The 26,314-nt window shown below is 48.7% G+C and overlaps 1 protein-coding gene across 4 annotated transcripts in view; it reads right to left on the bottom strand.

The window, feature by feature from the left end:
• PRICKLE2 (prickle planar cell polarity protein 2) overlaps window positions 1–26,314 on the bottom strand; it is a 103,001-nt gene that overhangs the window by 8,947 nt on the left and 67,740 nt on the right. For all 4 annotated transcript variants that reach the window (XM_074550456.1, XM_074550455.1, XM_074550458.1 and 1 more), the window contains 6 exons: window positions 23,409–23,592; window positions 11,935–12,048; window positions 10,100–10,237; window positions 9,237–9,440; window positions 7,402–7,588; window positions 3,953–4,816 (listed from right to left, as the gene is read on the bottom strand). In XM_074550456.1, coding sequence (XP_074406557.1) covers window positions 3,953–4,816; window positions 7,402–7,588; window positions 9,237–9,440; window positions 10,100–10,237; window positions 11,935–12,048; window positions 23,409–23,540 — 1,639 coding nt within the window. In that variant the 5' untranslated portion in view covers window positions 23,541–23,592. The remainder of the gene's footprint in view (window positions 1–3,952; window positions 4,817–7,401; window positions 7,589–9,236; window positions 9,441–10,099; window positions 10,238–11,934; window positions 12,049–23,408; window positions 23,593–26,314) is intronic.

The following is a 26,314-nucleotide window of genomic DNA, read 5'->3' as shown; positions in this document are numbered from 1 at the left end:
CTTGCAGCTTTTAGCTCCTGTGCAGGGAGAGGAAGGAAAGGGACTGGAGGGAGGTGATGCTGTTCTGTCACTCTGCAGCTCAGACAGGCAGGGATCAGCCCTGCTCTCTCTGCTTTCTGGTTATATCACAGCTGTCTAGTCCTGGAAAAACAAACTATTTGGGGCCTTTGGGCATCACACAACACATGATGACAAGCACAGTGTGTGCCATACAAATGAAATCACATTCCACCCTGTAATAGCACCAGTTTAACATATTTTTAAACTAGATTTATGCCTGTGACAGATGTTCCCCCCACCCAAACTCATTTTCTCAAGGAATCTTTAAAATCTGTTTCTCCTTTTGCATGCAGCAGTGTCACCATTCAATATGACTTCTACCTCCCAAAGGCTCCTGCTCTCTGTAAGCAGCACACAAAGGGACTGTTCCCAGACAACAACATTTACCCTGCAGGTACTTTCTTAAATGGGCTACTTGACCAGCTGTCGTTTTGTGGAAAAAACTGCTTGGAATCAACAGAGTTCAGCTCTTGATTTCCAATTCCACTGCCAGGCATATGCAGTGACTGCAAAACCTTTCTGGAGGGAGACACAAACACAGGGAGCAGGGCTGATGGGCCAAGTATCTTTTGGGAAGTGATTAACCTCTGGTAGGATCAGGCTTCTCATCATGAGCAAACCTTCCTGGACAAATTCCATCTTAGCATTGTCCCAGTTGCTTAATGCAGGAAGCTACAAGGCAAACTTTGCTGCAGGATCCACTGGTTTTTGTTCTTCCTGCTATTAAAAAACCCAACAACCCAAAACCCCCAAAACATAATATAAAAGAAAATCAGCAAAAATGAGCTCTCTCTTAGAAAACAGGCTGAGAAATACTATTTCCTTTTTGCTTCTCCATCTAATGGCCACGTAGTGCAGGATGCAGTCTCTAAAACGCTGTAGCAGATTGGAGTCTGTTGTAGCCTTCAGCTGATGGCAGAATAGGGATTTTAAAACAGAACCATGGAAGAGGAGATGCCCTGCACCAGCAGGAGACACTGCCCTTTGCCACTGGACGTGCTTAAATCTCATCAGCATTTGTGGTAATTACACAAGCACAAACCAGAGGACAGCAGAGACACTCCCACCTAATTCCAACCCCAGCACAGAGCACAAGCAGGGTCACAGCCACCTCTGCCACTCAGGTGTCTGCTGCTGCAGCACTGCCCACGGTGACAGCAGAGCACTGTAACCCAGCGCTGTAAGAGCACGTGCCCAGGATTAACACGGTGTCTCACCTCTTTACTAACCCATGGGGAATTGGCTTTAAAGTGATTAAATAGAGCCCTTTGGTAAGGTAGAAACCTGGGGTCTTGCAGGAGATTGGGGTCATGTAGATCTTGACCCACACAATGGCTGACCCTGAAATATTACAGAAAGCAACATCTGCTCACAGCAGGCAGCCTTCCGGCCACAGGACAGGGATTAGTGCTGCACAGCCCTCAGTTATCTGAGTTATCTGAGTTATCTGCATTGCTGACTGTCTCTGGCTAATTAGCAGTTCAGTCGTAGTAGAAACATCACAGCAAAATCCGCTGCCAGGGAGGTACCAGTTTCTCACATGTGCTCTCCAGGTCAGGGACTGTTTGCCCTTCAGCTCCCTATAAAAAACAGACTGTTTTCAGTGATGCCATAAACCTGAGATGGATGCGGTGTTAATTATTTCAAAGTGAAAGGTGGAGCAACTCTGTAGCATTGGTAGCTCAAAGGGACTTTGTGTGTGGATGCCTGGGAGGTTGTGGCAGAGCAGGACTGCAGGAGATGGGGTGAGCCAGACCCCCAGGCTGTGGTTGGGGGGAGCTCTGTGGGGAGCTGGATCAGCCACAGCAGCAAGTGCAGGGATGGGAAAAGAAAGGCAGGGGGATGCTGTGCCCTGACATCACTTGACCAAAAACTGCTCTCTCAGACCTCATCCAGGTCACCAAATCTCCCTGTCCTCAGAACATTGCCAATTAAATGGGATGATAATTGTGTTCTCCATAATTGCAGACATGGCCCTGGGGGAGCTGCCTGTTGCTGCTGCAGTGCCCCTAGCTCAGCTGAGCCAGCTCTCAGAGCAAGGAAAATTATTAGAACCTTACACATTAATAAAAATGTTATCACCTCACTCTGCAGAGGAACTATGAGCACTCACTGCAAGCCCCATCACGCTGAACATCTGCTCCAGAAAGCAGGAACACAGCAAGCCATGAAGGCAGTCACTGCCCCTGAGGAAACTCAGACTCTGGCTCTGTATGGTGGAGAGATGCCTTTGGGAGGTCTCCCTCCCAGCATTTTAAAAAGGGGTTTCTAAAATGAAAAGCACAATTATTTTCATTTTGATATGGAGGCCTTGCCATGTTTTCTGTGTCTTGACCTATATCCCCAATAATATGTTACACTTCAGCTCCAAAGCATGCAACAACCTCCCCACTGCTCAGGGATTGCTCATCCAAGCTTGGTGTTGCTCAAGACTCTTTGTACTTATGGGGTTTACACAACACAAGTTTTCAGGAACACAAAAGGCTTTGGAAATGTGGAGCTTTTCTTAGGAAAACCCTGTTTTGGAGAGCAATTCCCAATTCCCTCACCATTTCACATCTATTTTTCCTCTGTGTATATCTGAGACTGTTTAAGCAAAAACCCTTCCCAGCTCATTAGCTTCTCCTCTCCCCCTGTTTTTCCACTTGCTGGATAGGGAGATCCTGGCTGAAACAGAGATCATTTCACATCTTGGCATGGGGCTGGCAGCTTCCCTAAACAAACACACCAAACCCCAGATGAGGAGTCACGGGCACAGCAGAGCAAACCCGTCCATCCAGGCAGGGCAGAGCCCAGAACTGGGATTCGGGGGGCTCAGCTCTCTGTGGGCTTGGCAATCCTCACCACCCATTGCCAGCAACCTGTGGGGGATCCTCAGGACCAGGCACAAACACCCCACAGGCCACTCCCTGCCAGCATTAAGGCAGAAGGGATCCATTTTGTAGGGGTTCAGATGCAGGACCTGCCCAAATCCAAGCAATGATTGGCTGGAACTGAGAAAAGCCAGGGAAAATGCAAAGAAAAAGCAAGGCAGCTTCTCTGGTGAGCAAAGCAGGCTCAGTATTCACTTTTCTGAGCAGTTCTGTGCTGAGGGACGTGGGAGCTGTGGTGGGTGAGCGAAGCAGAGCAGGCTGCAGGAGGACAGAGCCTGCCCAGCCCCAGCTGCAGACCAGAGCCTGCGCACACACACACCCATCCCTGCAGCCACGAGTGAAACCCAAACATGTTTAGGGTGAGAGGACTGAGAAATATGACCCTGGGATGTGCTCGTGAGAAACAAACCCAGCCTGATGGGACAAACATCTTGCCTGGCTTTTCCCTGCCGTTTCTACCAAGGGGTTGGGGAAGAGGAATTAAAGAGCTGTGCATAGAGGGGGAGGAATTTCTCTTAACTAGTCATGTGCTTGAGGACTACATAACATTCAAAAGGGGTTAACTAGGCCTATTTCAAGGCATTCAAAAATATTTTTAGCCTGCAAGGGCAGCTGACAGCACTCCTTCAAGTGCTGAAAGCTGGAATCTGCCTCTGTGTTAGCAGTTGGCCTTGATTTTCCCCCTCTCTTCACAAAAGGGAGGATTAAAGGGTTTGAAAACATTTGTTTTGAGCTGCACAGAAAGGCCAGCCATCTATAAAGCTCTGCAAGCTTTATAAAACAAGCTTTTGTAAACAAGCAAATGGAAAGGAACTGTCAGGCTTGTCAGGACCTGGCAGACAAGGCTGTGTCACTGAGCAGTGGTGCCCAGGCTTGGTTACCCTCATACTGGGAAGACACCAGGACACACGGGATTCAATTGCATGGAGGGCGTGCCGGGGTGGTCTCAGGGTGGCAGGAGCAGGGGTGACATACCTGTGGCATTGGGGTGACATACCTGTGGCACTGGGGTGACATACCTGTGGCATTGGACAGTGCCAGGGACTCCATGGAGCCACGGGGAGTCTGCTCAGTGGGCGTCAGGTCCTCTGTGAACTTGAGGGCATTGATGGGGTGACGGGTGCGGCACTGCGACGCTGGCATCCCACCCTCCTCTTCCTCTTCATACTTGGGGACTTTGACACTTCCTCTGGTCTCTGGGAAGCTCTGGTTGGACATGTCACTGTAGCTCTCCTGCGAGCGGAGCCTCCCTGAGTAGTAGTCCTCTCTGCAGTCTTGGATGAAGCTGCCACCGTGGTTCTTCATGGCCAACGAGGAGCTCCTCTTTTGGTTGCTGAAGTGTTTTGCCCATAAATCTGACTGGGAGCCTGGGACCTGGGTGGGGTTGTAGGAGGTTCTTATGTTGCACTGGCTGAGAAGCTGCAAGGGGGTTTGAGACTGGCTTTGCTCCATTTTGCCCCCGTAGTGATAGAGCTCATCCCGGCTCCTCCACAGGTGATCCCTGTTGAGGCTGGGTGTCTGGCTGGCCAGGCTCAGCAGATCCATCTGCAGGGACAGTGGGTCCACGTCGGTGGAGAGGCGGTTGGAGGTGACCTGCAGCTGGTTGCAGGGGCTGCGTGCCCCCTCCTCGCCCTTGCCCTTGTTCTTGCCGATCTTGGCGCTGCGCCGCGACTCCTTGGCCCGCGCGCTCTGGAAAGCCGAGTCGGAGGAGTCGGAGCCGTTGGGGTCATCGCCGATGCTGCAGGCCCTGGAGCAGAAGATCTGCCCCTGCTTGGGCAGGAAGGGCCGTCCCAGCAGTGACTTCTTGCACTGGGCACAGCAGAAGCAGGTCTCGGTGGCGTGCCAGTGCTGGCCGTCGTACGTCATCTGGCCCTGGTCAATACCTTGGGAGAAGATCACAGTGTCAGGGTCATCTAGCACGGCACTCAACACCTGCATCAAGGCCAGGCTGGATGGGCTTCTGAGCAATCTGGCCTAGTGGAAAGTGTCCCTGCTGATGGGGGCTGGTTGGAATGAGGTGACCTTTAAGGTCCCTTCCAACCCAAACTATCCTATGACTCTGTGATCCCCTATGAGTGACATGCACTCAGCCTCACTCCTGAAAGCCCTTTTTCAGGGTTTCTCTGATGCATGAAGTTAATTCCATTTTTAATTCCTCCCAATTCTAATTCCAGGCCTTTGCTTGGGAGTTACTCAGTGCTGGGAAAGGCAGCAGAACCATGCCTCAAGCTATTTTCTATTAAATGGGGATATTTCCGATCATAAAGCAAAGGAATGCAAGAAGTTCTCCATAAAGTCCTTGAAGTAAAAGCAATATGCTGCTTATTAAAAAAAAAAAAAAAGCCTCCAGCTAAACCATAATGAGGAATTTGTTCTGCCTTGGTTAAGTATGTAACAGAGCAGATGACACCCCTGTCCCTTGCTGCTACTGTGGTCCCATCCTAACTTTATTTTGGCTTCAAAAGCGCTGCCCCCAGGGGTCGAGCACACACCCTCGCCTTGCACCCAGCCACATTTCCTGGGTTGCTTCACCAGGCCCTCCTTGGATTCAGCAAAGGAATTGACACAGACAGTCTGTCTCCCTCCAGCCAAACCCCAGGGAGCAACATCTGCACAGTGCTCAGTCAGAGCTGTGAGCAAAGCTCCAGAGGTTTCAGTTACAACATCTGCACACTTGTTTGAGCTGCTGTTCCTGGCCAAAGCCCCTGCTGCCCCCGTTCCCTGAGGCGCTGCCACGCACAGTGTGGGCTGGCTGGCACACGGGTGTCACACCACATGTGCACAGCACGTGCCTGCTCACCCCCTGTGGGGCCAAGTGCTGCCAGGTAACTTCTAAATGAACACTATGTTAATGGTCTGCTTTATTCCAAGCTAAATGAGGTTTAGTATAATCGGTTTTTTCTTCCCCTTATAGTGAGCAAAATGCTTTTATACATATGGGAGTGCTACACTTGTGGGCAAAAGAGAGACAAGATGGTGGGTGGGATTTTATCAGCTCCTTTTCCACTGCCCAAAGCCATCTTGCAGAGGAAGGAGTGCAGCCTCCACGCTCCATCCTCACCTACCCAACCTAAGCCTTACAAGGCTTTATCACATGCTTATCCCTGATTTATGTAGCCTGTCTGCACAGTGCTCAGCTCACTACCATGAGAGACTTGCAGCAAAATGGTTGCAGTCCCTCCTCTGCTAGAAATGTGCAAATATGCACCAAACCAGACATTTTACCCTGAAAATCTGACAGTCAGCAGGCTCCAGGAGGCCAGCTGGAGTGAAGGGCAGCAGATGGGGGAAGCACAAGAGAAGGGACCATGCAAGAAACATTACCAGCTGCTTCTTCACCTTTCTGCAGCTGAGCTTGTGGGAAGGATGTGCTGCAGGTCACAGTAGATGCATCCTCCAAGTGCTTCACTGAAAACCCTGTTTCCCCTCCCTGTGCCATCTGGCTGCTGCACAGCAGGAAAATATTTGGTTTTCTTTCTTCTGCAGCATATGAAGTATTTGAACAGCTCACCTCCATGGACAAAAGAAGGGCTGTCTGTGTGCTCTCTGTGCTCAGCCAAGTGGCAAAGGGAGCTGGGGAGAGCAGCAAGGGGCTTCCCAGCCCACCCAGCTTGGGCACATCTAGCCCCTTGACTGAAGTGCATTTTAAATCACTGTTCTAGAAACATAAATTGACCCTGATCCATTATTTCTTTCTCTCTAAGAACATCTATCTGCAAGTTGATTGAAAAAGGCCCAGAAACAATAATGATGCCTAATGAACAAGCATCTTTTCTGACAGTAGCTCATCAAATCATGTGATCCTTTGCCAAGCTTGGATGAGAAAAACCTGAGTTGAAGAGCCAGGCTGTTTACAGGAAAATGAGATTTAAAGGGAAAAAAACCTGCCAGTGAAATTTTATTATGCCAGAGAAAGCTTTCACTAGCTGCCATTGCTCCTGAAATTGCCCTCTGATAACCCTCGCCTCTGTGACTACAAAAAGGGATAAACAGCAGTTTAACCAAATAAATCACCTTGTTACCTCCTTGGTGGATGAAAGAGAGGCACAAGCACATTTGGTTGCCCCAGCCATGCACAGTCCTGTGGATGCCATGGGACAGAGAGAGAGAAATGGCAAGCATTTCTCACAGCAGCTTGTGAGAATTTTTAGGGAGCTGTAAGGATGTGATAACTTGTTAAGCATAAACAATCTGCAGGTGGTGTTTTTCTACTTCATCTTTCTGCTCTTCTCAAGGATGGTGCATGAGGAAGATGTTTTTGTTAGTCAGCCAATCAAAGAGAATCTATCGTATCACTCTATAAAAACCGCATGGTTCTCTTGAACAAATCCTTTTTTGCACTTTTTACAACACTGCCTCCTGCCTGTTGCTGTGTTACTCTGTGTTATCCTGTGTTACTATGCACAAGAGTGACCCAGCCCTGCCCGCAGCCCCAGGGTGCTGTAATGCAGGAGCTCCCTGCCCGTACCGATGTGCTGGGCGCAGGTGTCGCAGTACTCGGCGTACAGGGACTCGAAGCAGCTGCAGCAGTAGGGCCGCCCGTCCTTCATGATGTAGCGCTGCCCGCCCAGAACCGTCTCACACTCGAAGCAGCAGAAATGCTTCATGTGCCAGTGCCGGCCCTCGGCCTCGGTGCACTCGTCGGCAAAAATGATCTGGGGAGGAAACACAAGCGTGGAGAGGAGATGGTCAGAAAAGGGATCCGGGGTGTAGACACCAACCTTTGTGGCTCCTGCCCTGCACCCTCTAAATTTTACAGATCACTCCCCCAGTCCTGCATGGGAAACTCCCATAGTTTGGTTTATGGCAGGAGCACCCACCATTTCTTAGGAAAATCCATTAAAATGCAAATTCCTCTGAAGCGTGTTAGTGCCCAGACTACAAAGTGTTAAGGCAGAGCTGCAGTAATGTGCTCGTGAGCTCACCCATCAAACAGAGAGGTCGATCAGGGTAATAAACACACATATACACAACCTATCGATCTGCTGGACTTCTGAAGAACAGAGCAGCTGCTTACTGGAACGCATTTACTCATCTCTGAAACAGGGACCTGACCACAAAGGATGAGAAAAACACAAGGAAAAGTGGCAGCTCTCTAGAGGAGAAAAAATGGAGGTACCTTGGCTCCTCATCTTGCTACCCCAGCTGGGGTGTCTGTAAAGATGATTGCAGTCATTATCCCAGTGGGGAAACTGGGGCACAGAGTGCTGTTAAGGATGAGTTGGAGAAGCAGCCATCTAAAATGTCTTCAGCAGATGCTTTTTTGCTGTGGCTTCTTCTCATCCCCACCCATTCTCAATTCCCAAAGCCAAGGGAGCCAGGAGCCCCAGATCTGCTCCCTGGCTCTCTATGTTGGCACATTCTCTGTGCTGGCACAGGGTACACCAAAAGCTTTTCCCTTGCAGATCCTCCTACCCCTGAATTACTGTTTCCTACAATTAGTACTTGATGTTTTAGGGGAAGAAAAATATGCTGAAGAATGAGTTGAATGAAAGAATTAAATGAGAATTTGCAGGGATAAAAAATACATGAAAAAGAAATTACCCTGCCTAAGCTACAAAGAAATAGAGCCAGTTGAATGGTTAGGGTTGCCTTCCACTGGTAACACTACAAATTTAATTGGACACATACATCAATGCTCTTTATATTTGAAGTGCATACAGCCTTGGATATTTACTATTACATGCTCACAAGGATGGGATGTGGTATTTTATAGTACATACGGTTTTCCACACTATGGTTTTCATAACTTTAAAAACCAGAGCAATTTCCTTCACCAGCCTTTTAAACAGAGATTGACACTTGAGAACTGCTCAGAGGTGACTCTGTATGGTTTTCTATCTCAGTTTTGTATTCTATTTGTTCAGCTTCCTGTAGCCTGTTAATCGCCTCTCTCAAAGCCTATTTCAGCTCGGCGTGTACTCAGACATGACTGACTTGTAAGAAATACAGCTCTCATCCCACCAGGGGCTTCTTCTGGGGAAATGGAGGAAAAGGGAAGATCACCACACCCAGCTGGGCTAAAATCACAAAGAAAGGGGGCTGTGCTTCAAACCGAAACACTCATGGAAACCCCCCAGCTTCCTGCGTGTAGATGAGGCTCTAACTCATAACAGTCCTAGGCAGACTGCAACTAAGAATATTTGAAACCTCAGGAAAAGCTTGCTCAAACCCTTGGCAAAGCCATGCCATCAGTTTGGTGTGTATGCCTCATGAAAAAGTCAGGGATGGAGGGGAAATGCCACCCAACCCTCCTGTGCCAGCCCAGCGGGCAGCAGCACTCATGGCAGACGCTGTCTTTACCTCGTCACATGCGGCACAGCGGGGCTTGAGGCACTCGGCGTGGTGCCTGCCACAGTAGATCTTCCCATCCTGGTAGAAGTAGATCAGGTCGACCAGCAGCTCATTGCAGACACTGCAGATGAAGCAGGGAGGGTGCCAGCAGACGCCGTGTCCCGCTCGTGAGGCAAAGACAGCCATGTCCCCTCCACTGATCTGGCCACCACACTGTCAGAAAAGCCAGGGATTAATGGAGGAGTGTGGGTGACCCCACTGCCACCCATCACCAACAGGATGCTCTCACAATCACTGCCCTGCATAATGCCAGGAAATGAACTGACAACTCCATGTCAGATATCATGAAAGGTGCCCTGACAGACCCCAGCACTCACACCTGGCAGGGCCACAGGCAGGTGCTTGTTTCGTGAGTGTCATTAAATCATGGAATGGTGTGGCTTGGAAGGAACCTGAAGATCATCCAGTTCTGATCCCCCTGCCATGGGCAAGGACACCTTCCACCACATCAGGTTCTTCAAAGCCCCATCTAATCTGGCCTGAACACTCCCAGGGATGAAGTAGCTGCAACTTCCCTAAGCAACCTGTGCCAGTGCCTCAACACCCTCACAGGAAAGGATTTCTTTCTAATATCTAATGTAAACATGCCCCATATAAGTTTAAAGCCATCCCCTAGATCAATAGATGCCCTTGTAAAAAGTCCCTGTTCAGCTCTCATGTAATTCCTTTAGGTACTGGAAAGGTTTTTAAAGCACCCCAGAACCTTCTCTTCTCCAGGGTGAACAGCCCCAAATCTCTCAGTCTGCCTTCAGAGGAGACATGTTTCACTTAACTTGGGGGATGCAGGTCCCAGCTCATCAGCCACTACCCACCTGCTCACAGATGGCTCCTGTCATGGTTACAGGGAATGGCCGAACATTGCCTCTCCCTAAGTTTTCCCTCTTCCTCTGGCTGCTGAAGAGTTTGAGCTCCCTCTTCTCCTCCTCATCCAATGAGTTGCAATAGCGAACCTAAAAAACACAAGTGATGCTCAGTGCCTGGGGTGTCCCTGGCTCACCACCCAGTGAGGCACTGTGCCATGAGCCCTGAAAACCTCTGCCCCTGGCTGTGGGGAGGCTGGAGAAACAACAGGATTCAGATATCTGGGGCTGAGATGAGACAAAAGGGGCAGGAGACTTGTGGCTCTTTGGGCGCTCAATTTGTAGAAAAGTCTTAAAAGTTGGGTTCTCAGAGACCCACCCAGACCAGCAAATGGACTGATGGGTTTTCCTGCTTTCTCCATCAGCTTCCTGTGGCAGAGGCCTTCATAATATTCCACTGGCATTTCTAGAGCACAGGCCCTTTTCTTTGCACAAAAGACAGAGTTCCAGCAACTTGTGAACTATTTTTCCAGCACAGGATCAAGCCTGCTCATTTGCAAAACCTCTGCATTGCAAGGTAATAAGGAAATAAGTAAAATAAAAGGATACAAACAATGAATGATGTAATTTCCCTGAAGCCTATAAAACTCTGAGGTTTTCCTGGCTATTTCCATCCTGCAGGCTTAGCTCTTGGCTGGTTGCATTTCAATGGGGAATACAACTGAAGAGCCAGGGAGGTCAAATGTAGCACCAGTGCCCAATCCACCCTCCGTTATTTGGGAGAGCAGGCTCATGGAGCTGAGCAGGGTTATTCACATGAGCAACCAGCAACACAATGTTAAAAGGAGCAAAACTGAGCATGAAGGGAAACTGGATGCAAAATCTGCAATTTGCAGAAAATACACACAGACCTGCAAGTCCAACTTGCAGGAAAACAGGCTGCAGTAGCAACATTTGTGTGTATTTATTCTTATGCTTTTTGGCTGTCAGAGGCTGTGGGTTTCCAGCAGCTACCAGGGAAGCAGGCAGGCAGGTTGGGACCCAAGGGTGTACAGGAAAAAATCCCTTTTTTGTGCCTGGAGCTCCCCCCATGCTGACAGTGCTGTGCCCATGGCACCCAGCCACACGCAGGCAAAGTTGTTAAAATCTGACTGAGATCAAACAAGTTACCTGCATGTATTTCCCAGAGCGGCTTCTTCAGAAAGTAACATGAAAATATTTTTTTTTGTTTACACAGGGAAATTTTGTGGGTTACCAAAAGCCAGTGTTCTCACTGGTGAGATCAGGACGTCACAGACCAGACCCTTTTTGCTGCCTCACATCATTCCTGCGAGACGTAAGAAGGTTTATTTTGCTCTGACTGGTTTTGACTCAACCTGTGGCCTTGCAGGCTCTCCCAGCTCATGAGGCTCAGCCCAGAAAGCCCCTCCTTGGCACACTCACTCCCACTCCAAGGTGAGTCGGAAGCAGCACCTGGGAAAAGGCTTTTGCAACTTTGGATCTGTCTCTAGATAATCTCAACAGCATTCCAAGCCACTTTTAACGGAGCCTTGGCCTCCAAGGGCTGAGGAAATGCTTTCCTTTCAGACAACTGAAGAAAAACTACTTAAAAAAATTTAAACTTTAGAAACAAACAAACAAACAACAAAATCAAAACCTCCAACAATCAAACAGGAAGCAAATACAGCAACCGAAACAGCAACATGACTGAAATTCAAGTATATCCCCCTGAAAAGCAAAAGGAGTAGAGAAAGGAAAGCCACGCTTCCCACAAGCAACCCCAGGAGAAGCGTCCACTCCCCACCCGCAGCCCTGCTGATGTCCAAGCACATTTTCTGGATACTGACCTCATTGTCATGTGGTGGCAGCTGGTGAAGAAGTTGCTTTATGCGAGATTTTTCTCCCGGGCTGTTGACATAGGGAACCTTGTCCTCGGGCAGGCAGCTGTAGTACTGGTGCACCTAGGAAACAAAAGAAGGGGCTTCTGTCAGAGGGGTTCCCTGGCCGAGCCCATGCCCCTGTGCCCGGCCAGCAGCCACCCCCTGAGGCAGCGAGCGCTGGGTCCTCCCCAAGATTCTGAGCAGGGAAACGCTGCCAGGAGCTGCTTTGCGTTTGTTTTCTTTTGTCCTGCAAGGCAGAGGGATGGCAGCCCCGGCGAGGTGGGCACGTTACCGTTTGCTCTGTCAGCCTCCATAGCGTGAGCATTGCGCCGGCTGCGGGGATGTGTCGGCACCTGCCTCGGCACGGAGGTTAAGAAGGCTGCGCCCCAGCAGTCTCCGTGTTGCTGGCTATCTCAGCCTCCACCTCCATCAAACCCCTCGGGGCTTTTTTCTGCAGCAATTTGTGGAAATAAACAGCAGATAAAATCTGTTGGAAGGCTCAGTTTTTCTCTTTCGTCTCAGAGCGTGTAATTAAAATCAGCTATTAAAAAGGCTGAGGAGCGGCGTGCCCGACGCTGGGAGCGCAGTGCAGCCCGGAGAGGAAGCACACCCTGAACCCCAGCATCTCTGCTCCGACTGCCACACCTGGATGCGCACTCAAGGGCCGGGCCAGCACCGGGAGGGGACTCGCTGGCTGAGGAGCCGCTCTGAAACGGCCACGGTGATGTTGAACAGCTTGGGAAGAACCAGGAGAAGGTAAAGGTAAGCTCAGCTGGGACTGGGATTCGCTGCAGCCCCAGATGTCTCTGGATGCTTGGGCAGAAGCAGAGCTGGCTGGCTGGCTTCCTTAAATCTGCTCTTGGCTGGAGAGATGCAGGCTGTTATCCCAGTGCACACAGCTTTCTGCCTTTGCCATGGTGGGATTAGCCCCGAGATGGTCCCTCAGCTATCAGCAATTCATTTTGGAGTGGTTGCACTGCCTGCAGCTTTCAGAGGGCTTTCCCCAAATAACACTTCCTTTGCAGTGGTTTCTGATCAGCTTTTCCCCTCCCTTTATGCTTTGGACTTTGGCCTAGAAAGCACCACCTGGGCCAGCTCTCTCCAGAGAAGCCCCCTCTGCCTGCACAGCCCCACAGCATCTGTGGATGACAGGGTGCTGTGGGTCCCTGGGAGGAATGGGGACACAGGCTGGGCACACAGGGCTGGCTGGCAGGGCAGCTCATCCATGGGCTCACACGCTGATGAGGGTGGCTCAAATGCAGTTACCTTCTACAGAAAGAAATATCCTTTTATTCCAGAATAACTATCCAAATCCAGCTTTATTCATGAATAATTGCTCTGCATTCATCTCACTCCTGCTCTCATTCAGAACTACCTGAGAGCAAGAGCTGCTCCAGTGGTTTTCTCAATTTATGATTCCTCGCAAACCAATGTCACTATCCATCTTTCCCCATCATCAGGTTTTTCAGAAAGGGAGATTTTAGCAGATTTCCACATGCAGGTCTGCAGTGCTGATGACAAGGGAACTGCTCATGTCACAAAGTTGAGGAACATGCTGAGCATATGCCACTGCAAAACCCTAAATTTGTTTTGCTAAGGCACAGCAGAAACAGACCCACCAGCTATGGAAACTGTCAAAGAAAGAATGGCTGCAAAGTATTTTGTAATGTTAAAAAGAAAACAAACGACATACATTAGAATACTTACTTTGCATTTATAGAGCATCCTTCATCCAGGAACATCAAAGCACATTAAAAACACTAAAATTCTTATGACGTGCTACACAAGGTAGCAAATATACACATTGCAAAGGACTAATTGCAGCATCATGATGTTAAATGAGCTCCCTAAGTTCATGCAGCAAAGTTTGCAGTTAAAAATCCCCCAGCAATGCCCCAGCAGACCCTTTCCTGGGCTGCCAGGCTCCCACACAGCCACGCTGTGTGTGCCCAGCCAGCACACACTGCTGTGGCTTCTGCTGCCAAATCCCCCACGTGCAGAGAGGCTTCCCTGTGCCCTGTGCTCACACTGGTTAGCCTGTGTTTTGATTTCTTGCAATGAAATTTTTTTTGCCCACCCAATCCTTGAAGTTGGTGGAGACCACAAATTACTTTTATTTTGAAGAGCTGCCAAACTACTACAGCAACGAGCCCCAAGACGCTCACCCTGGGCAAAACCCAAGGATGGCAGCTCTTCCTTCAGCTGCCTGGGTGCTGCATTCCTGGAGCACAATCCAGCAGGATGTACGTGCCCAGCTCTGCTCCTGCTTCCGCTGGGAAGTTTTCCATTTACTCCCAGCAGGACTGCAGGAACTGGTTCCCATCACACCAGCAACATAGCTTGGCAGGGATGGGCAATTTGGTTTAAGAAGCAAAACAAAATAAATACAACAGGATCCAACCTGTGTTGTGTTGCCTGAAATAACCTGAAAGGGTTTGCTTTGGATCTGCATCGACCACAGGGACCTTCTAGAGGAGTGCTCATGCAGAGGATGGAGCAGAGGCAGCTGCCAATCCTTGCCCAGTACCTGTGGAACATCTCATGAGGAGAAAATCCCTTCTGGAGCCACCATTCCCTCCTGCAGCCACCATCTCCTTCTGGGAAAAACCTGAACCAGAGGGATGCACAGATCCTTTCATCCAGGACATCACCTCTATCCCAAGAGATCCACCCAGAGGGCAGATGAAGAGCAGAAGGACATCCCTTGCCCAGGCTGACATTGGGCCATGCCTGTGCATACAACACTCTCTCATCCATCAGCTGTTCCCATGGCATGAACCCAGCTCCTTGGATGGGAGACCCAAGACTGGGAGGGACAGGGTCACAGGCTGTCTGTGTCACTCTGCCTCTGTGCCCAGCTGGCTGCCAACAGCATTTCTGACCTGGCATGGGAGCAGCTGGGCTGGCACAGGCCTCTCTGATGCTCAGAAATAAAGAGGGGAAAGGGGATTCTTAGATCAACCTGGCTTTTCAGGGAAAAAGCCTGCAGAAAGTGTTAACTTGCTGGGAAACTAAAACTGCTCAGTCTGCACTTTACTTTTGTACAAAAGGTCACTGTTTTATGCTAAAGTAACTCCTCCTCCATCCAGCCCTGTGTTGCAGCATGCACAAGGCTTGTAGCTGGAGCCTTGCAGGGCCAGGGCCAGACCCCCATGTGCCTGATAGCTCTCACTGCCCTTATAGGCTCTGCAGCAGGAGTGGCAGCCAGATAAGGATAATAGAGTGGGCAATGACCCTGGAGAGATAACATTTCCTCTCTAAACCATGCAGTACCTGCAACTGTTTTATTATTAAATACTTCTGCTGTACAACCCAGCAGCTCTGCATCCTCCTATTGCCCCTCACAACAGATCTGCTCTGCCCATGGTTATCCCAACAAACATCATTAACACACAGGAGCCCCTTGTGGGGCTGGACTAGGTTTTATCCTCAGTTTTCCCACTTGTCTCACTTCACTCTGACTTCTGCTAATATCTGCATGAGAGAAATCCCAAAACAGACTGGAAAACATCACACTGAGTTAAAATAAAGCTTCACACAACATCTCAAGGTTGCAGATGCCATGGGCATGGTCTGGCCAGTACACTGGACATGGGGACAGCTGTGGGTGCCAAGGGATGCTGGTGGGCTGGGCAAGCTCCATCCTGTCCCAGGGAAGTCCCACTTGGATAGGCTCCATGCTACCAGAACCTGGCACAGCAGATTCCCAAGGTGTTATTCTCACCTTTATAAGGAAAGTGTCCAAACACCAAGTTTTGCTAAGAAAACCTATATACATTTTGGAAATTAACAGCTGCTTGATGGTAAAAGGGAGGAGGGGAAGGTAGAAATTAAAAAAGTCACAAACCAGGAGAAAGGAAAGAACATAATGTAAAAACAGGGTAGGAAAAAGCCTTTAAACTGGAGCCAACTTTATTCAAAGGCACTGAAGAGAGTAATTACATTAGTTTACAAATGCCTTTGTGCTCTGTGGTCTTCCTAGGTTTGGAGTATGTTTCCAGTTTAACTTTGACAGTTTACAAACCTAACCTGGCCCTGCTAAACAAAGGCAGAACTACAGCTTGTCCTGATGGTCCCAGGGTGACCAAAGACAAAACCCACATGAGCACATCTGCGAGCAAAGCCTTACACCTCCTAGAAGGAAAAGTTTGCAAACATCCTGTAAATTCAAGCTATTGGTGAAGGATCTCTTTGATCAACGAATTAAAGGAGGTGGAGGGGAAATATTCTATTTCTTACGCCACAAATTGCTGTTGGGAAGTAGCATTTGCTGTACTCGCCCTGGCCACAACCCCCCTTCCAAAAGCACCCACCCAACCGGGCTGTTTGGGATGACTCTATGGCTGGGATGGACTACAAAGGAGCTCATGCTGTCCTGGCACGGGTGCTGACTTGCTCAGCCCTCACAGCCCCAGCTGGGCAATCCTGCCTGGCTCTCCTGAAACCAAACCAACTGCAAACCAACTGCAAGGCTTCTGCAAAGAGCCCTGTGAGGGCAGGACGTGCTGGCCTGTGTGCAGTAGGGTGCCTGAACACAGATGTCCCCAAGAAGGGGACCTTGGTGACTCAGCCAGCACTCAGGCACAGTGCAGCACACAGAGAGTCTGTTCAAAATTCAGCATTCCCCAGTGTCCCCCCATGCCCAGCACAGCATCATCTCCCCAGGGAACGTGCCAGGGTACCACAGCCCTGGCAGCCCATTCCATGACACCCAAGGATGCCCCGTGGCAGCACAGGGAGCTGCTGGCACACTGATGTGTGTGTGCTCCACTGTGGCCCCTTCTCCTGGCTCAATGCTGCGTGCAAACTCCCACGGGACTTGGCTGCTGAGGGCGGAAGGCAAACAGTGGCTCTGACAAGCCTGTGCTGGCCTGGGCGAGCAGGGCTGCTCCTGTGGCTTGCCTGCTCCTCCCCAGTGCCAGCTTCTGAACAGCACACGTCAGGCTTTAATGACCCTTTACACTGAGCACTTAAAATTGACAGAGAAACAAACCTGATGCTTTTGTGTGTCTCTCATTCCTGCTGGCCTCCCTTGGAAAAGCAAGGGTGAAAAAATCCCAAACAAACCACATGCAAATAACCTTCCCAATATGCCTGTGAAACACTGCAAGTGTTTGTACACGTTGACTCACACACAAGCTCCACAGATGACAGCACGTGTGAGCCTGGAAAACGGGTTCAGTGTGCTTTGGCCTGAGTCTGGCACGTCCTCCTTTGGCAAGGCCATTAGGATACAAAGCACTGATTTATTTTTTTGAAGCAAAACAATCCTTACGGCAGGGCCAGATGCTCTGAAATGAAGAGCGGGAACTGCTGGCTGGCTCTGCCAAGCGTGGGGATGCAGGCAGGCAGGCAGGCACCCTGGAGGGATGAAGAGTGTCCCCTGAGAGCCCAGAGCCCGGCTGGGAGCAGGACTGTGTGCCCCTAGACTGAGAGTGCCCATCGCAGTGGGGGCAGATGCACTCCTGGCGCCGGGCAGCCCGGCATCCCGCAACGCTGCGCCTGCTCTTGGAAACCCGCTCCTAAGGCAGAGGGACAAAGGCAGGGAACAAAGGAAAAATCTTTTCTCTAAGTGCTATTTGTTCTGGCACGCTCTGCGGCTTTCCGCACGCTCCTCTCCCACGGCAGCCGAGGCGTCGGAGCGCTGCTGCTCCCCCGTCACGGCGACATCCATCCCTGCCAAGCCTCTGGAGCAGCTCCCTCTGTAAGGGATCCCTCGGAAGCGCTGCTTCCTGCTGCCATCAAAGAGGAACGTTTGAATGAAGACTTTATGTCCGCATGTTTTAGGCTTGTGAAAGCCTATGACACGGTTTTTCTTTTTTTTTTTTAAGCAGAAATTGAATTTGGATTAAAAAGAGCCAGACCAGTGCTTTCAACAGCATCAAGAGCAGTCTATGCTGCGAGGTCCATGCTCCCTGGAGCACCAGGAATGATAATGATCATCTGCTGCATTGATCATCACTGATCATTCTCCTGGGTATCCCACGTAACATGCTCTTGGATTTCTAAGGCATGGGGTAGCACACTTGTGTAACACTGCAACTCAGAAAAACTATAATTGCATACTGGAATAAAGCTCCAGGAGAAGTTTCTGTTGGGTAGTCCAGGGTTTTTCAGTTTCCTTTTCCACTCCCTGCTCCTCCCCTGCCTCTCACCTCTGCTGACCCCCACACATATTCTTCAAATTTCAGAATCGAGCAAACCATGTCAGGCGAGTGGTTTTGTTTCTGTGACCCATGAAGAGTAGCCGATTCCTTCCTGGTAATAAGATTGTTCAAGGATTAAGTAATTTTGACAGCTTCCATTGGCTCACCATGACCAGGCCAACACCCTAGGATACAGAAATGGAGCAAATGCCCAGACATGGTTTTGCCATGGGCTCTTTTGCAGCATGGGATGTGCTCACACTTCATCCACTCTGTTCCAGGGCAGGGGAGCAGCTCCAGGACCTCCTGCCCCACTCCAGCTGCCCCCAAGTCACGCAGCACTGGCATCACAGGCAGAAAAAGCAAAGCATTCCGTGTGCAGGACTGCTGCTCCATCCAGCAGCTGGGAAGCATTCGGCACAGTCCGATGCCTGGGGGCTGGATTTAGACAGCTCCAGCCTTGAAATAGGAGCCGCTAACTGCTGGGCTATTTAGATACTGAGAGAGTTCACCGGGGAGGTGATGGACTTACCCTACCTCAAAGTGAAACTGGAGAGCCTTTCAAAACGTGCTGAAAGGCAGCTTTTGGGTAAAACACTCCAGCGTGCACATGTGTAAGCGGGCAGAATGAGAGGCAGCTGCAGCTCCTGGGAGCAGGGCACACCAGGAACAGCTTCTCAGAGCCTTCAGCTTTCCATCCACCCTGCTCTGCTCTCAGGATCTACCAGCAAGGAAGAGCTCTTCAGGGGCCCTTTGTCCTTCCTCTACCAGGCTGTAAATTAAATTAGCTTCCCACTACTACACAGCTTTGGGTGGCTTTGGTCTGTTTTACTCCTTCCTTGCAATATGCAAGCCTTCAGTCTCTTGAGGAGTGAAACAGTTTGCTGAACTCAGAAGGCTCAAGAAAGAACAAGATGGTACAATGACCGTGACACACAGGCACAAGTGAGACACACATCCCCCAGGGATGCCTGGCCCAGATAATGTACTTTCTGTCTCACCAGAATGGTGAAAATCTTTATGTAAGGTGTAAATGCATGTTCAGTGTAGGTTCGTCTCTGTTCTCCTTTCCTCACTTTGTGACCTGAACAGCAACTGATGAAACTTGAAGGTTTTATAACTCAAGCCCTTGCAACAGGTCTTGCAAAATATCCAGAAGAAGGATTAACACGTATTCTAGCCCCTGGATAAATTCCCTGTGACAGCTACAAGTTTCACACCACTGCAAAGCTCTCGAGGTCCAAGCTCCAATGGCTGCCTTGGAGAAAAATGGTCCCCTGAACCTTCATGCTGCTAATTTTAGCTCAGATGACACTTTCATAACTTTTTAAGGGACTCAACCAGAGGAACTGTGTTGACAACAAGAGGGAATTAAGTTCTTACAGCACATGCAAGGTTCTCAGATGCTGGCATGCCACAGCCATACAAAAAAGCCACAGCGAGGCTGAAGTAGAGCCCCATCTTCTGTTTAATTGGAAATTTCTGCCCATAACCAGCTGCTCCTAATACTGAGACACAATAAAGACAGAAATCCTAAAAAATCCCTTGTATTCTGAAATTCAAAGTGGCATGTTATAACCCCTTTGGATTTCTCCAAACCACAGGCCCAAGGAATTCAAGGCTGCACATTCACATGTATTTACACATGCCTTGCCTAAAAATGTGAAAAACACATCACAGAAGGACTTATTTCCAAGCATCTGCCCTCAAACTTATGTCAATGCAAGGAGGATCAGCTGTCACATTGCCAGCCCCAGCAGACAAACTGGCTCCCAAAGATGTCTTCCTCTGTCTCTGCAGCCAGGCTCAGCCTGGGATTTTGCTTTGCTGAGGACACACTTCTAAAGGTGTTTGTCCATTTCAAGACTTTGACACCGATTTCTTTATCCAATAATTGAACTGCAAGGCAGAAAAAAAGAGCATTTCACAAAGCCCATGTGCCTGCTTCTGTACAGCCATCTCTGCCATTCTCATCTGCATCCCTATCTTCCAGAAGGGAAGTCCCTCTTCTGCCATAAAACAACTTCTCATTGAATCCAATCCAAGTGGGATTAGACCCCACAGAAGCCTCCTGGCCATCCTGTGTAGCCGCAAGAAACTCTGTTTCCTTATCACATTGTGATTTATGGAGCTCAGTCCTGGGTTTTTACCTGTCACTTTCCTGACTGGCAGGTTGTTGCTGAGCCTTACACCTCTGATGGTTTCAAACCTCTTCCAATTTCCTGCCTGAATGCATATGGAGACAGTTTATGTCTATGTTCTTGGGCTAAAGTTGGAGCTTGGATACCTGCTCTACCCCCTCTAATGAACAGGGTAAAGAACAATCCTAATCAACAGTTGGTTAGGCTGGACAAACTAAGCTCTTGTAGCTCCTCAATGAAATAACATTTCCAGTGTCCTTCCAGTTTATACCCCTCTTTCTTGAGCAAACATGTCATACATTTTAGTTGATTTACCAGAAAAATTTTTATCATACCTTATGCAGGGGTGCTATCAATGTTTAAATTACTATCCTAACCCCTGTGTTATAAACATATTTAGAAATATATTGCATGTATGGCTTTTGAGTAAAGGCCTTTTTAGCCTTACACACTGTAAGACTTTTTAGTCTCACACACTGATGAGCCGTAAGGGATAACTTCCAGCTCCACTCCTCATTACAATGTTTGGATCAGTATCTGTGAACATTGGACCAATGTTTTTTTGTCTTCAGTACTGGGCATTGAGTGCCCAACATGATTTTCACTATGATATGTACCACAGAGCAGCTGAGGCCTGAGTCAGTATCCAGGAGTACAGTGAGACCTTATAGGCTTGAGTCTATTCCCCTTTAGATGACAGTAATTTAAGATTTGGATTGAAGGGACTCTTCAAATACTGAAATGACCTTTGGACACTGCCAAAAAACAATGTCATGTTTGCAGGCCAACTCCTCCCCACTGAAATCCTGTAAATTGCTGTGTTGAGTGAGGCATGAGCGCTGTCTCCCAAGAATAGTGAGGAAAGGGAGGTTGTCGTCCAAGTAAAATAAGAAAACTGCATTAGTCTTTCAGGGGAACACTTACCTCCCCAGTTCATATACTGCACTGAGATTTTAATAAAGTAGAATATTGCAGAAAAAGTTGTTTCATTTAATCTGTTCCACATCCAAAAAAATGCACCAGCGAAACAGCAGGAGGCAGAGAAAAATTCCCTGCCTGTTAATGTGTATTTTCAGCCCAGCCTGACAGCAGCACCCTCAGCCAGGGCAGAGCCCACCAGCTGCTCCATAGCAGGCACCAGCCTTGCACACCTGACTCATTGCCCAAAAAGCCACATCTCTCTGCAGACTGACACATCCCCAGTGAGCTGCTGCAGAGGCATCTCCTACCCCCATGGGAGGTAAATGGCCCCTCCTGGGCAACCCCAGCCATGGGACAACCATTCTGTGATTCCATGAAATTCAGAGTGCTGCTCTTCACCAGGGACAAAGGCCAGGCCTGCAGTGCAGCTCCTGCACAGCCCAGGGAAGTCACTCCTCACTTTTGTCATCTCAGTGGCTCATCTAACACGTGGAAAGTCATGACAGGGCTGGCAGATGAGCTCTGCTGGATGGATTTCAGGGCCTGTCTGCTTCTGCTTATGGCTGCTCTTCATCTCCATGGTGATTAGAGACAGGTCTGAAGTGGCAAATTTGCTGAGAGGCCCAGCGATGCACACTGAGGAGCGTACTGAGAAAATAAGTGTTTGGACTGAGGAGCACCATGACCTCTGCAAGGAACAGACGCTGGAAGAACCTAAAATTACATTAACCTGAGTAATGCATGAGATGTCAGTAGCAACTGGTAGAGCTAAAGGACTTCTCCTTCCTCCTGAGCATCCCCAACTCCCCGATGCCACACTTAAAGAGCACCTAAGGGATCAAAGAAGCACACAGATCTCCTGGAATATGTCACCTCCATGCTGAAAGAGGGTTTCAATCACTGCCCATAACCATGACTACCTGGTCAGGTGCCACCTGTCACTAAATACCTGTATTTCCACCCAAAGCTACAGGACCATGGGCCAGCTTGAGCTCCAGAAGCTGCTGACACGCCTGGGCAGAAACCAGCAAGGAGAGCAGGTGGCACCAGCTTGGGTATGGTCCTCCAGTGGGACCTCCCAAACCCATCAGTTCATGTTGCCACAGCATGAAGGACCAGCAGAGCCACTTCAGAACCATCTGCATTTCTCCACACACCACGCCTTGTACCTCCTGTGAGGCAAAAAGAGAGCTTCTGACATAAGGAAGGTGACAGAAAATAAGGCTGCTGCCTGATTTGCACGGTTGGATGGCACCAAATGAAACACATGGTGCTGTGGAGTTTTAAGTGAGCACTGAGCAAGGCTTATAAAGACAAGGGAAAAAAAAAAGAAACAAGCTACCAAACAACTGGATTTTCTCTAATCAGACAGATAATATTTACAGCCTACGGGTGGTGCCAAAATATTTCAGGAAATTCCTAAGCCTGTCTGAATAAAAGCACAGGAAAACACAGTACTTAAGGACAGCAGCTATGGCAGCAAGAATGAAAGCTTTCCACCCCCTTCCAGCCTCCTTACAGTTTAAAATTATTGCCACATCATATCATACTGCAATTACCAAGGCTAAGTTCATTTTGCCATCTTCACTGCAAATGAAGTTCTGACTTGAACACATAAAGGACCAGCATAAAAATCAAAGGAATCATGTAAACTGGAAGGAGCAGAATCAATGCACGCTCCACAGAGCTCACTGAGGTCTAATCCGTCCCACTCAATCCTGCACCAAGAGACTTGAGCTTTATTTAAGCTATTCCTTCCAGCAAGGCATAAACATCATGCTTGGAAAACCCAAACCACAAAGCTTTTGGCCCATTTTTCAGAGTTATCTACCAGCTTTGACTGTCTGCCCTGGACTCACCACAGAGAAGAGCAGTCCAGGAGGGCAGAGGAGCCCCTGGGAAACACTTGAGTCGCATTGCTTCTTTCCCAGTGAAACATTAGATACGTCTTTTCCCTTGCACAACCACGAGAAATCCCATGCTGGAGGTATTTTGTTTCCCCCCTCTCAATTACCAATTACATCCACAGATGCAGAAAACCACAGGTCCTGCAAGGATCACGTGTCTGTTTTGTTCCATTTGAGCATTCAGACCCTGCAAAGTCTCTCTAGTGCACCCAGAAACAATCACACACAACAAGTGCTTGCACTCCTAGAAGAAAAATCAGGTAAACTATTTTGAAAGAACATGCAAAATCAATTATTTTCTGGTATCTGGGTGGTGTCATCATTACCTGCTCAGGCTTCAGGCCAGGGGGTACCCAGGCATACTCCTCCAAAGCACAGCCTGAGTCGTCATCAGAAGTTGAATTCCTCTGGAAGTCAAACATGAGCTTGGTGACTGTCTTCTCCATCTCCAGAGGCATAACTGTTACAATGTGCTCTTCCTGGGAGCACTTACAGTGAAGGCAGATCTTCCTGTAAGGTGAGGAGAGAGAAAAACAGAAGCTCTGGTGAGCAGTGCTTTAAATGAGAAAGTGATTCCTGCCAGTCGAGACTAAACTCAACCCTTTCTTATCCTCAGGCATTTTCTAACACAGGATTTGTCTCTCTTATGAGGAGGAAATAAAAGTCCATATTTACTGTAAAAACACTTGGCAATAATCTGAGTCAGACTGCCCAATGTCTGGGGATATACATTTGCTTGTCCCTTTACTGCACCACACAGAGTATTTCCAGGGGCCAGCACAGGCACAGGCCATGCCTGGTGGGGGTCAAATTGCCAGCCAGAACTGCAGAATCATTACTGAATTTTGGACAACTGAGCACTTTGCTAAAATGGGAAACGGTGGATTGACTGGGAAGCTGTGAATGACAAGTCTCTTTAGCATGCTGATAGCATAAATTTGCTTATTAAAGAAGCATAAAAATTGATTATAGTCTGAACATATAAATCTAAATTAAATTAAGGGAGGCTACAAAACCCACACTCATACTGCAATGGAATATTAACCACCTGGCTTGGTGGCACATGCCACATCTCAGCAGCACTGGGAGGAAAGCACAAGATCTGAAAGAACAGCCCACAGCGGCTGCAATTCAACAGCCATTAGATTAATTCACTGCAATATCTGCTGCTCTTAACACTTCTTTAAAGGGGCTGTTCCTGCAGCTTGTGGCCTGTAACAGATTTTCTTTGCAGGCTTGAACCTGAACTTCTATCTGTAGGGCTGCAAGGACAGTACAGACTCATAGAATGGTTTGGGTTGAAAGGAACCTTTAAGGTCAGTCAGCTCCAACACCCCCTGCCATGGGCAGGGACACCTTCCACTAGACCAGGGTGCTAAGGGCTCCATCCAGCCTGGCCTTGAACACTTCCAGGGATGGGACATCTGCAAGTTCTCCAGGCACTCTGTGCTAGGGCTTCACCCACCCACAGTAAAGAATGCCTTCCTAATATCCAATCTAACCTTTGTCTCAGTTTAAATCCATTCCCCCTTGTCCTAACACTATATGCTCTTGTAAAAGGTCCCTCTCCAGCAATGCTGTAGGCTCCTCCAGGAAAGGCTGATAAGGTCACCACAGAGCCTTCTCTTCTCCAGGCTGAACAATCCCAACCATCTCAGCCTTTCCTCACAGGACAGGTGTTTCATCCCTCTAATCATCACACCCCTTCACCAGGGTAACAGCGAAGGACAAACCTGGCTGAAACCACCTCCTGACAAAGAAAAAGAGGTTAAAGGGAATGCTGACAAATTGGATTCTATTTCTGAAAACTCAATGTTTTTCCACAGGCTGGGTCAATGGTATCTATTTTTGAGCAACCACACAGGATTCTGAATTAATTTGCACTAATGAAGCACCACTGACTTCTGAGGAATGAGATAAGGTTTCACTTGGGTAGCAGAAGGGAGACACCTCAGAAATAAGAAGGTACCACACAAAATCAAGGAAAATCTGCAGTTGCTATTGCAAGTTTCTCTGCTCTGCGGTAAAGCAAAGACATTCAGAGGGAAGTAACAGTGAAACCCAGGGGCCGGAATTTTTAAACACCTTTCCTTCTCTTTCACTGCTGTGTACAAGCCAGCTAAGCATAGCAGTGCTCAGATCCAGCTTCAAGTCTAAATTTCCATTTGGCCATTACAGCACAAAAAACGCACTCTAGCAAAAGTCAAGAGGCTCCGTTAAGTCAAGCCAGGGAGATTTGCCAGATTTTCCCATTTCCTGCCTTTCATCAGATCTAAACCACACAGCAACCCCCACACACTCCAGCGTCTGGTTTGCGTCCAGTCGGGGAGTCTCGGCATCACCTCTGGCTGTTTCCTTAAAAAATAACCAAGGTACCATTTCATGTGAATATTTTAATTAATCAGCTACTGTGGAAGGGGTACTCTGCCTCAGCAAAGTCACTGCTATCATTGCTGTTTCCATCTCATTTCATGATATGATTAAAAGCAGCTTAATAGGAAACAAGATTTTAAGAATAATTGATAGAGCCCCAGATTTGGCCCCGGAGTTAAGTTATTCTAAGGTAGTTCAGGACTTTACCAAATTTTGACTTTTGGGATATTGATCATGCACTTCAAAGGGGGACAAACCCAACAGCCCAGTGGAAGCATGAGCATTATGATGGGGGAAAAGCCAGAGCACAGGCTTCCTCCTCCTTCCCACTCTAGATACATCCCCCTCAGGAGATGGGACATGGCACAAGAGCATCAGACATCTTGGCTTTTGATAAATTAAATAAATCAGGACTTGCAATAACAGTGTCAAAAACTGAATAGGTGAGATGTATTATCAGTCAGACCCCAGAGATCACTTCCACCCCCCCAGCTCACACCACACACAGCCAGGAGCCTGAGGACTGGCTCAGGAAGCTGGTTTACCCCACCCTCCCTCCTGCCCCATCCCAGGCAAGCGAGTACGGCTGGTGAGTGGCTGCCCTAGTCAGAAAAGCAAAGGATGAAAACAACACAGGTTGCCTATCTACTCAGCAGTGATGTCCCCAAGCCAGAACAACTTTGCACCATTAAAACTTGACCATCTCCAGGCATGGGGTTTCTGCCACCTCCCTGGGCAAACTGTACAAAATTCAAGACCTTGTCTCTGAGACAGTCAGCTTTTTCCTCCTCATTAAAAACAGATGATTAACAGCTTTAATTACAATTTTCTTTACATTAGGATATGCTGTTTCATGGGA

The sequence above is a fragment of the Zonotrichia albicollis genome, chromosome 12, assembly GCF_047830755.1.
Source record: "Zonotrichia albicollis isolate bZonAlb1 chromosome 12, bZonAlb1.hap1, whole genome shotgun sequence".
In the NCBI taxonomy this organism is placed as follows: domain Eukaryota; kingdom Metazoa; phylum Chordata; class Aves; order Passeriformes; family Passerellidae; genus Zonotrichia; species Zonotrichia albicollis.
This window is presented reverse-complemented; position numbering and strand designations above follow the sequence as displayed.